At 35.6% G+C, this 12004-nt stretch overlaps 1 protein-coding gene across 5 annotated transcripts in view; it reads left to right on the top strand.

The window, feature by feature from the left end:
* Positions 1-12004, top strand: part of Frl (formin-like protein) — a 131372-nt gene that overhangs the window by 116287 nt on the left and 3081 nt on the right. For 2 of the 5 annotated variants that reach the window (XM_086541738.1, XM_086541737.1), the window contains exons 6-21: positions 16-92; positions 356-527; positions 713-856; positions 1109-1225; positions 1606-1722; positions 1848-1980; positions 2305-2621; positions 2842-3058; positions 3326-3453; positions 3792-3956; positions 4085-4169; positions 4402-4596; positions 5281-5444; positions 5860-5988; positions 6756-6899; positions 8411-8425. In XM_086541738.1, the coding sequence (XP_086397864.1) occupies positions 16-92; positions 356-527; positions 713-856; positions 1109-1225; positions 1606-1722; positions 1848-1980; positions 2305-2621; positions 2842-3058; positions 3326-3453; positions 3792-3956; positions 4085-4169; positions 4402-4596; positions 5281-5444; positions 5860-5988; positions 6756-6899; positions 8411-8425 (2319 nt within the window). Of the gene's footprint in view, positions 1-15; positions 93-355; positions 528-712; positions 857-1108; positions 1226-1605; positions 1723-1847; positions 1981-2304; positions 2622-2841; positions 3059-3325; positions 3454-3791; positions 3957-4084; positions 4170-4401; positions 4597-5280; positions 5445-5859; positions 5989-6755; positions 6900-8410; positions 8426-9317; positions 9431-12004 lie in introns of all 5 variants that reach the window. The other 3 variants (XM_086541740.1, XM_086541739.1, XR_015191372.1) reach the window with 2 other exon arrangements.

Here is a 12004-nt window from a genome sequence, read left to right as displayed (position 1 = left end):
TACTTTGCTCCACAGTATGGATTCAACCTGGTATTTGAACACCGAGAAGCCATCAGCTGCATTGCACTGAGTCTTAATCACAGGAGTTTAAGGTAAGTATCAAACTTTGACGGAAGATAATATGCTTTGAGGGAATAGGCTTTTGAGATTGCGGCAGTGATTAATAACAAGCTTTCTTGTGTAACATTGTTATAAAAGTAATGCTAAACATTTGGAATTTTTACCTATATTTGAAGAATTTCAATGTTGTAAAGTGATTGATGAGAGATGATGTGATTGATGATCTTTCTTTTAATTTTCTTATTTTGTGTGTCCCAGGTGTTTAATTTTCAACTGCACTCTCTGCTCTTTTCAGGACGAAGGCTCTGGTCCTCGAGCTCTTAGCGGCCATCTGTTTAGTGAAGGGAGGACACGAGATCATTCTCAATGCTTTCAATAATTTCAAGGATGTCTGCTCGGAGACACAACGTTTCCAGACACTCATGGATTACTTTTCAAACTATGACTGCTTTTATATTGAATTTATGGTGAGTTTCTATTTATGTGTGAAGCGATGAAAAAAAATTCTGTATTGTTGTTTTGTCATCAGTCTGATGAAAAGACATTTCACTGCAGAGTATGCAGGACTCATGTAATTTACTTAGGGTTTTCATAGTAATTTGAATATAGAGGATGTAGATTTAAACAGCATTTGTGTATTTTTCTCTTTCAGGTGGCATGTATGCAGTTCATCAACATTGTGGTACACAGTGTAGAAGACATGAACTTCCGTGTACATCTGCAATATGAATTTACACAGCTTGGCCTTGATGATTACCTGGAGAAACTAAGACACCATGAGAGTGAAGAATTGCAGGTAAAGAAATGCAGTTATTTCAGCAGTAATATTTCTTTGAATACTTATCTGGTATATTTCTTTATGCATAGTTTGCTTTATTTATTGATTTATTTTGTTATGTTGATTGCAAATTTCAGTTTCAGATGAATCACCCATTCAGAATAATCTTTTTCATGAAAATCCTTTTTAAGGATACTATTAGAATAGATTGAATTACACATTATTCTAATTACACATTATTATATGATTCCGAATATCTTCCTTTTATAGATTCAAATTTCTGCATATCTCGATAATGTTTTCGACGTTGCTGCACTCATGGAAGACAGTGAAACGAAAACGGCAGCACTGGAAAGAGTGGCAGAGCTGGAAGATGAACTCTCACATGTAAGTGATCTGTGTTGAAACCAGAGAACTTGCGATTGGCCCGAATGTACTTTGGATCTCAGTTACCTGTTTGTAGATTTAGCAGATGAGCAGTAGTGACAAATCAGTTTCAGTTTTTTGAATTCACAAAAAACTGAATCATTTTGGTGTGTTTTTGAGTTTTTGATAGAAATATGCAAAGGATGTATATAGTGAATACTTAAATGGGATATGATGGCCAGAAGCTGGCAGATTTTTTATAGTACTAATATGATAATGAATAGTAAGTTATGACCATAGGGATTGTAGATGATAAAGACAATACAAGAGTGAAAGGTTTTTGCCAAATACTTGGATTATTTTCAAGTGTTAATAATTTAATCTTTTATGCCTTGGTACAGTTGGCGGAGAGGATGTCTGAAATGGAAGCAGAATCGCTTGCCAAACTTGTTGAACTTGAAGGAGAGTTGGTAGAGTTGCGCAGGCAGAAGGAGGAGTTGGAAAATGTAAATAGTCAGGTACGAGGAATATTCTTGTGGTATGCTATTGTTTTGGAGATTATATTTTGAAAATTAGGAAAAAAATATCAAGTATTTTATTCTGTCACAGATTTTATGTTTTTTAAAAATCAAATTCTATGCAGGTTCAAGAGGAAGTATCAACTCTGCGCAGGGAAGTGAACCAGAAGAGTGAGGAGTCTCGGCAAAGACAGTCGCTATTGGAGAAGCAGATTGTAGAACTCGAAACACTGGCTCGTTCAACTTCTCAAAGAACTGGTAATGATTTTAACTGTTACTTTGGAATAGAAAAGGATATCTTAAGAATATGATTAATGTGCGTTGTGAAGGGGAACTGTTTTATTTTGATAAGATTGGGTGGTAATATTTACATAGATCAAAGTTTCAACTTCAGACTTAGAGATCATGTTTACATTGATTATTTATATTGTCACAAAAACTGTTTTATTTACTACTTAGTCTTTTTTTTCCAGGACTCTGCATCTCTTGATGAAATATAATTACTCATATTATATATTTCTGTATTATATATCAGAGGAAGAATGCAATCAGAGTCTCCATTGAATTGCAAATGTTTTTCAGTTGGTGATAGGCTTGATGGGGCAGGGCCTGGGGCAGGGCCTGGGGCGGGGCCGGCTCCTCCACCTCCACCACCTCCACCTCCCCCTGGGGTGTCTCCAGCTCCACCACCACCTCCACTTCCAGGCGTCGGGGGCTGTCCACCTGCGCCTCCCAAGTTACCGTTTGGTATGGCGGGTGGCCCCAGACCCCCACCACCCATACCTCCATCCATGGCAATGGCAGTCATGTCTCCGCCTGACTCCATGACCATCAAGAAGAAGGTCAACACCAAATACAAGCTTCCAACACTCAACTGGGTGGCTCTCAAGCCAAACCAGGTAAGCCATGTAATCGACCTTGAAGATAATTTCTTTTTTCCTTGTTTTAAACGTTGTTGTTTTACGTACCAATTACTATTTTTTTTTTGCTGAAGAAAACAGGCCTATGTAAGAGTAACAGAATTCACCTGCCTTTAACTGTTGTTGTTATTATAAGCCATTTTTTAACCCTTTTTTTATAGATATACCCATTCTCATATTTGAAAATGATCTTTCTCAGGTGAGAGGAACAGTCTTCAATGAACTAGACGATGAGAAGCTCTTTAATGTCATAGACTTCTCTGAGTTTGAAGAGTACTTTAAGATCGGACAAGGGGGCCCGGGAATGGCAAATGGGGATGTGTCAGAGGTTGACGCGCTCCATGGATTCGGGAGCAAGAGGTTCAAGAAACCTGAATTAACTTCCTTAATGGAACACACGCGGTTGAGAAATATTGGTGAGTGATGTTTTTGATAAATTGGTTGTGTATGGGAGTGTAGTTAGATGTTGGAATTTATATTATTGTTGTTATAATCATTATTACTTATTTTTTGTCATACTACCATAGCCTAGCAGTAAGATAAGTTAATAGTACACATGAAAATCATAGCATATTTACAAGTTTTATTTTTTTTCCCTAATGTATGAATATTAGGGTGATGTATAATTCAAAGTAGCCAAAGGTAGCTGATTAACCCATGGCAACTTTCTTTTCTGTCCACAGCTATTTCGAGGCGGAAACTGGATCTGCCATTTGACATAGTTAGCAGAGCCATCAATTCATTAGACCTGAAAACTCTGAGCATAGAGAGTGTGGAACTCCTACAACGCATGATTCCCAATGATTCGGAGGTAAGGTAGTCGCTGGGTAGTGTTATGCAATATTCATATGCTCCAGATGTTCATGTAGAATGTAGTTCACTAGAATTAAAAAATGTTTTGTTTGCAGTGAGTATTGCATTCTTAGAAGTATGTGATATTTAGAAATGATATACCATTACTTTTGTGGATAGGAAGTGGTCTTTTTGTTTTTGATAGAAAAAAGAAGTATTGCAAATTGGCATTATATGCTTTGTCTATAAATGTCTTCCTGAGATTAGATATCCATATCAGAAATATTTCTTATGACTAAAATTTTTTCTTGAATATTACCACCATATATTTTATTAATATCAATTCTCCATTACTAGATCAAGGCGTATCGTGAATATGAACGTGATCGGAAGCCTGTGAGCCAGCTGACAGATGAAGACCAATACATGCTTCAGCTTAGCAAGGTTGACAGACTGAGTACCAAACTACAGATTATGAGCTTTATTGCCAACTTTTTTGACAGTGTGCATACTGTCACTCCAGTAAGTGTTAAAAGATATGATGTAACTTGTTGTACTGGATACACCATTTTTCTGTTGTTGTTTACTTAATCCAAGATGAAAATATATGTGGCGTATATGGCATAAACTTATTTTCCCTTCACCAACAGCAAGTTCATGCAATCATCACTGCATCGCGCTCAGTTAGAAATAGTAGCAAATTGAGAAGATTGCTTGAAGTAATTCTTGCTTTTGGTAAGTGCATATTGTGAATAGAATGTTCAAATGAAATCATATTTGACATCTTGTAAAGTTATCTTATGATATGAAATGTAGATATATATATTTTTTCAATAATGATTGCCTTCATAGCATTTTTTTATATTATTTGTTGACTAATCAGTTACAACCCAAATAGATACCATTAATATCAAAGACAGACACTAACTTTTCTCAAATATTGATTACTTTCTCATCATTATCTAAGGTAACTACATGAACAGTAGTAAACGTGGTCCAGCTTATGGCTTCAAACTTTCAAGTCTGGATACTTTGTGTGATACAAAGTCAGCCGACAAAAAAATGAGTTTGCTGCACTATATTCAGGAAACCGTTAAAGTCAAGTTCCCAGACCTCAATAATTTTGATACAGAGTTGAGGTTTATTGAAAAGGCTGCACAAGGTGAGTGGAACAACAAAGGTCTTCATCTTATTTTGTAAAGTGTGTCACCATAAAGAATAGTCTTCATTGTTCTAAACCTATGGCATAAATCATTAAGTCTCTTTTTACTTGTTCATATGCATCATAAGAGTTGCTCATTTTGTCTGTGCATTTTAGTTTGAGAATCAGAACCTGTATAAGAAAAAAATAAGTATGTTTAGATTGATAAAGGAGTTAATGGAATATATGCAAGAATGTTTGCCTATGTTTGACTGCCTTGTTGCATTTCCTATTGTTGCTTGTTGATGTTATTCTATATTCCTACTCATCAGAATTGGAAAAGAATTTTAACTGGTTAATTTAGCTTATGTGCTACCACTACTTACTGCCTGCAACATGTACTAGGTCTGTGATGAAGAGACTACATTTAGGGGTGCATGAGAAAGAATAATTCCACTGAATATGATATATAAACTCTGTTTCATTTTAAAGTCAGGAGTGAGAAGGAATTTATGAGACAGTGCTTACAAATATCGAGCTGTTAGTAACACATACTCACATGCACCTACCTACCAGCCACACCCAGCCATATGCACACTCACCTCATTTGCATACCCAAATGCACACGCAAGCAAACGCACACACACACGTACACAAACTGTCTTGAGCTGAATATCTTGTACTAACAAAATGGTTTGCTTTCAGTATCACTGGAGAATATTATCACCGATGTCAATGAGCTAGAAAAGGGCATGGAGCAAGCGAAGAAGGAATGCGAACGTGGAAGAGACATGAGGAGTGTGGAAGGACAGTCTGCCTCTGCTGTGCTCAAGGACTTCTTGAGTAATTCAGAAGAAAAGTTGAAAAAGGTTAGTGGAGGAATTTTGGGTTTTGAGTATAGTCAGTTTCCCTTTATTCTGTAAAATAATCATTACCGAGATTGCATTTTGTTGGTGTGTGTTTTGTAAGAAGCACATGTGAAGGTATTTTTCTTTTTTAGTATTTTCTTAGTTTCACTAAAACTAGTATGGCATCTAGCTATCTGATTGATTTTAAAAAATCTTGTCAGAGGAAGAGTAAACATTTGGAATTAGTTTTGGTTTGTGAAGTCAAGATCATGATGGAATAAGCATTTTGGAAAATAACATTTCCTGTTACTTTCTATTTCTTTGATACATTTCTAGCATATGAACAATTGGTTTAGTATAATGTTAGATATTTTTTTGGTATCTGATAACAAGGAAACTTACCAGGATTTGAAAATCATTTCACTGTATCCCACAGTTGCGAGCAGAGTCCAAGACAGCACAAGCAGCCTTTGCAGAAGTGTTAGAGTACTATGGAGAAAGCTCAAGAAGTATGGCTCCCAACACCTTCTTTGCCATTTTTGTCCGTTTCACCAAAACTTATAAGGTAATTATGAATTGCAGCTGAGGCAGAACTAAGCACCATTCAAGGAAAAAGTAGGATCTTAAGAACATATCCTGTATAATTTGCTGATGCATTATGATTATATGATATATTCTGCACTTGCCTAGGTCATCAATGGAAGGGATTGGTACAATAGATGTAGCCATTTACAATTTAAGGAATTACAGATTCATAAGTAGAGCTCAAATCACATTACACCCAATCAATCAGCTTTAGGGATCCATTGGTTTATAATGGAACTGAGGAGACCCCATTAGAAAGGCTAGATAAGCACAATTGAATGGGTGGAGTTGTTATCATTGGAAGGGCTGATGAGGTACTACTGAAAGGACAGAAGGGGCACTGTTGTAAGTGCAATCATTGGGAGAGTGGAGGGGGTACTATTGGAAAGTCCAAAGGGGTACTGTTGGAATAGCCAAGGGGCACCATTAGAAGGGCTAAGGGGTTACCATTATAGGGCTATGGTGGCACCATTGTAGGGAAGTGCCTTAACCCGTTCCCGACGGGGCCAATCCGGCTTAAATAGACCAAAATTCCGGGACTCTTGAACGCATAAGCCTAACGCGTCGGGATTCTCGGCCGCACTAGCCGCGAGCCAGCGCTGCGTGCTGGCTCTTCCCGCGCCCCAGGCTAGACAAAGTAACGCGTCCCCGTCGTGTAGCCCAAAAACCACTAGACGTGTTATCTTGTCATCCGTCGTTAACGGGTTAATCTGGCTCAGGTTTAACACATTTAAAAAAACACTTCAGGTGGTGGAGCAAGAGAATGAGCAGCGACGCCGATTAGAGGCTGCCTCCAAAGCAGCAGCTCTGAACCAGCAGAAGCAACAACAGCAACAACAAGAGAGTCAGCAGGTGGTTAGAAACAACAAAATCAATGCACGTAAACAACAGGTCAGTCTTTGGCTCTCTTGCCTTGCTTTTCAGGAAGTAAAATTGGCTTTCTGATGATTAGGAAGTTTATTGTGAGGGTTAACTGTGCTTATTAAGTAGCTTCTATTAATTGTCATAAAAATGTAAATTTAATGCGTAAGAAAATTTTAATACAGCTGTTTGCAAACTCAGGATCTGGGTGCTTAAATTATAACATTGGAATTCGAAAAGTGTGCAAGTACAGTACAGGATTATTGTTTTTTCTCATTATATAGGTCTTTTAATGAGCTTATTTGTTTATAAATTTGATGATGTAAGCAGATTAGATTTTGCATATATTTTGATTTCTGACATTTTAAATATGATTAAGATTAGACAGCATTTGTTGATACAAATCAGGTTCAATTATATTTGGAGTTTTAATGGATCAAGACACAGTACATATTTCAAGGATGCAGGTTATGATACAAAGGTGATACATACAACAAAAATACTAGTGTGTGCTTCTAAGTAATGCGAGTGATGTTATGTTTATTAACTAGACATTTGATTTAACTTGTGAGGATAGCTACGAAGTGTCCATTTGCGTATTGTTTATCTTGATAGTTCTATGCTGATATTGTTATGTAACTTCTTTTTTTGGCCTTAGAGAGGAAATATTCAGGAAGTTAGCATTTACATATGTATGCCCATGTTCCATTGCGATCTAAAATAGGGTAGCATTGCCTCCCTTTTCATTTGCAAGGGTATTTTCTATTTCTCTTTAGATTTTTCTGTTATCAGCGGATGTTCAGAAGGGTAAAGGAGATGAGTAACTAAAATTTAGGGTGTAAGATATAGATTTAAGTTCAGATATTAACAATTTGATGTTGGAAAGGTGCTTTCTACTGTGACTTTGTTCTGTGTATTTCTTTTTTGACACATAGATGACTCCAAAAGTGCTTCCTCACCCAAGAGGGAATTGGATGGCTTACCTGAGACCCATAGACCCCTTTCCTTGATCTTTCAGGAAAAAAAAGTTTTATTTCTGTCACTGTTATTTTTATTATTAACATCATTGTAATGTTAAGGATATCAATATTAATGAAAACATTAGTAAGAATAATGATAGAAAAGAAATAAAACAGGTTAGGCCAGATAGTTTGCCAATAGAATCCATGGTGACTAAATGCCTGTAGGTTCATCAATGAATAAGAAATGGAAAAGAAGAGAAATGAAAAAAAACGCCTGGGTAATGGATTTTCACAGCATCAGTGGATTAATGTACAAAGCTTCAAAAGGGTTTAGGTAATTTATTAAAAAATAAGTAGTAATTGTTAGGTAGATTTGATGTATTCATGATATCTGATACATTTTAACAAGAGCTGTTTACTTTCCATTATGGTTTTGTTTACTTCTTTAGATATCCTATATGAACTGATTTACAATGAGAGGTGTTATAGACTCATAGCTTAGTGTTAGAATGATTAACTCAGTATTTCACATTGAATTGAAATTGTGTTTGTCTCATGAATTCCATTTTTTTTCTTCAGGCTTACGGAGGAGAGGTAATATTTACAATTGATTTTTTTTTCAATGTGTGTCTAATGAACTTACTGTATTAACTTTGTTTATGTTTTGTTAACCCTGTCTCTGCATTTTTATTTTTGTTATGTGACGTTATCAGGTTCTGTGACTTGGTATCTCTGCTGTTGCTTTGACAATGAGATTTAGTTTCTGAAATGTTTATTGGATAAGAGGTTGTTGAGGGATATATTTCATAGGTTACTTATATATTGGTAACAAAATGTTAATCATCACCTTAAACTGATTTTTTTTTCTTTAGAAATTTTAGATACTCAGCTTGTGAGTATATTTGATAAAGTTCTTACTTCACGAGAAGTTGCATAGTGAAATTTTACAATATTTATCAATATGTTCCAAGAGTAGTTTTTCTACAGAATTAAAGTGTGTACTGATGATGTCACATATTTATTTGCAGTGTTGTTCTTTTTACTATATGAAATTCTTAAAAAGGTTAAGGTTTTGATTTTCCATACCCTGATGGTAGTTACATTCCAAAGGCATGGAAGAACATTCACACAGACACAGAGTGATCTCTTTCTCCATATTTTCCTGACCAAGCCTTTGAAAACCATTAACTACATTCCCAGTTCATACCATTCATGAAACTAACATGAAGAACACTATATAACCTGTAACCTTGCTCTCTCTCACAACTGGTCTAGGCTCCTAGGTGTAGCTTGTATTTTGGGACTGATAGGGTTCTCAGGATGTGAATTATCTTAAATTCTCAGTACTTTTGTTCTTTTATTCCATGTCACAAGTGTTACCTCTTAGGGTCCTTTCTTTTTAGATATATGTATTACTCTAGGTAATGTCCACTTTGAAGAACAGCAATAAATATCACTTAAATTCATGTGGTTTGCCATGGTTTAGAAATTCCGAATGGGAGTCCGCATCACAAGTGTTTAAAAGAGATACATCCGCCACATGCTCTGTCTGTTTACCCCATGGTCACCAGGTGAATACATCGCTCTGTGCAAATACAGGTACATCATTGTCTGCGCTTGTTACAAAACATGCTGTACTGGATACAGTGGTGCATTAGAAATTTTATATTCAGTGAACTAAAGCTCTCTTAAATTTGGATTATGTTAAAATGAGAAAAGATTTGGATTTGTAAAGTTAAACTGATTGTACCTGAGCTGATGGGAAAAATTGTCTTTAATGGAAGTGAAGAATCTTCATTAAGGTGTATGTGCATTAGATTGATCTATATCTTCTACTAGTAAAATAGACATAATGCAATGTAATTTATTGGCATAAATCATATTTCTAAATGCTACTTGCCCATAATAAAGGAACTTATTTTTCAATAATGCTCTTCTACCCAGTTGTGCTCTCTGTTTCCCTTACAATTTTCTTTCTCCCTTCCATCCCCTCCTTTTATTCCCCTTCTTTTATTCTCACTGCTTTCTTTTCCCTTCTTCCTCCTTTTGAAGGGGAAAGAAAGCAAGGGCTTTCTTTCCTCTTCCTCCTCCCTTCATCCTTACCAATCTCCTCCATGCTTTACCCTCCCTCCCTTCACTTGCAGAATCACTCATTCAAACACACCCAAACACTCCTACATACCCTGGATAGGTTAGTAAGTTCTAAATATCAAACCTGCCAACCTTTTTGAATTGTCATATGATGGAATGCTTTTAGTGGATAAGCATACTTGTGAATATCATTGCTCATTGTTTAAAGGTTCTTTTTTCGAATAACTGCAGTGTGACTAATCTATTTACTGGCATATCAGGTTAATTGGTACAGATCATGAACACTTACCAAAGAGCCATTAAATGCAGTGATATTTAACTTTTCTCTCATAGCTTTTATTAGCCTTTAATTATGCATGTAAGTACAATGCAAGAAATCATTGAAAAACCCACATCCAACCATATCTTTCTAACTTGACTGTAGTTTGTATTTGCAACTGCTATCTAAGATTACTGGGTTTGGATGTGATTATTTGCATTCTGTACAAAATATATAGCCTAGCTATATGTTTCTTACAGGTATGTGTTTTGTGTAATCTCTTTCATATCAGGTATTCAGATATTGAAGGATTATTTTTTCCCTGTTATTGAGTAAAGTGATGTGTGATGATAGTCAGGCTTTTTGCTTTACTGCCAACATTAAATGGTTTCCGACTCCAGTGTTGGCTAGATTTAGTAACAATAATATGAGACCACCAGTGGAGAAGTGGCAGGTCAACCAGTTTGGTGATTCTGAGCTTTAATCATTAATCTACTTTTCTAGATCTGCAATATTGGGATTTCACAGTATTGGACCTTCTAAACATTAATTACAGATTCTTGTTGAAATTTCACTAAATCTTGAAGAATTACATTACTTATTTTATCTTGCTGATCATTGTGTGCATCAAAAGAGTGTGCCGCCATAAAAGCTTTGAATGAGGATGACATCTGGAATTATGTGCATTGTATTTTTCTCAGTAATCCTTGACTGTTGTCTCTCTCCTTTGTGTATCAGTATATAGAAAGAATCACTAAGGGAAGTAAAGGAATTAGATTACTTTAGTTCTTACATTTGTGTTTGATTATAGAAGCATCATTTTTTTATTATGGATCTACTCCAAACAAATAAAAAATCTATAAAGTCTTGTCTAGTAACAAATTAGATAATGCTTTCCTCTAATGACTACAATAGTATTAGATATATATGTAGTCAGTTCATACTCTAAACACAGAAATGTCAAGGTAATTTTCTAAGATATTAATGAAGTAAAAGACCAAAGCTTAAAAATCTAATTTTTCTGAAAGTGATTTTTAATCTTATCTGCCACTTGTCTAATGGGAGCCTTATATGTATAGTGGATGAAAATGCATATGTTCTGCAATTGTTTGTATAATCAGGAGGAAAATCGATATTCTGTTTTATAGTTGTAGAGATTAATTTCCTTATTTGGCAATGGAGATTTTATATTGTCTATCAAGACCTCCTACATTTTCATCTCATAACTGAAATATTTTTCATTCTTCTCTCACTCACTTGCCCCGTCTTCTATCTACATTGAGTTCTTTGTCCAATTTGATTGGTTGATTGATTTATGTTTTTTTTTTTTCTTATAAATCCTCTTCATTTTTCGAATAATGAGAAATTCCCCAAAAGATCTTCCTTCAGCTCTGATGGCAGTGCTATTTTACATTCTAGACCCCAGTGGAAACCTGTTCATGCATGAATACCCCCTTGTCATAGCATGGTCCCTGTGTTTCCCTTATCATCCTTTCAGCCATCTCTGTTTCAACTTTCCCATCATTCCTGGTTGTTAAACAGGTACTTAAAATAATTGTCCATTTCACTTGTCTTACTTTTCTTTTAGTCCCCTGAAAAAAAGCAAGTTATTTAATCTTTATAGTTATGATATGGAATTCTTGTTCAGGAGTTAAGGTATTCAGGTTCATATTCAGGGTTAAGCTCTCACAGTTAATTTATGAAAGTGAGAGTATAACACGCATAAAGGGGTAGCCCTTTTCTGGTAATTTTTTATTTTAATATTGATTGCTTAATTTAATTTGGCATGATGCCTACAGCTTCCAGGAAACTTGTCAGAGCCA

The sequence above is a fragment of the Penaeus japonicus genome, unplaced genomic scaffold (assembly GCF_977035675.1).
Source record: "Penaeus japonicus unplaced genomic scaffold, GWHDUDI00000001_assembly GWHDUDI00000011, whole genome shotgun sequence".
Lineage (NCBI taxonomy): Eukaryota > Metazoa > Arthropoda > Malacostraca > Decapoda > Penaeidae > Penaeus > Penaeus japonicus.
The sequence above is the reverse complement of the archived record's forward strand: the minus strand, read 5'-3'. Positions and strand labels throughout refer to the sequence as shown.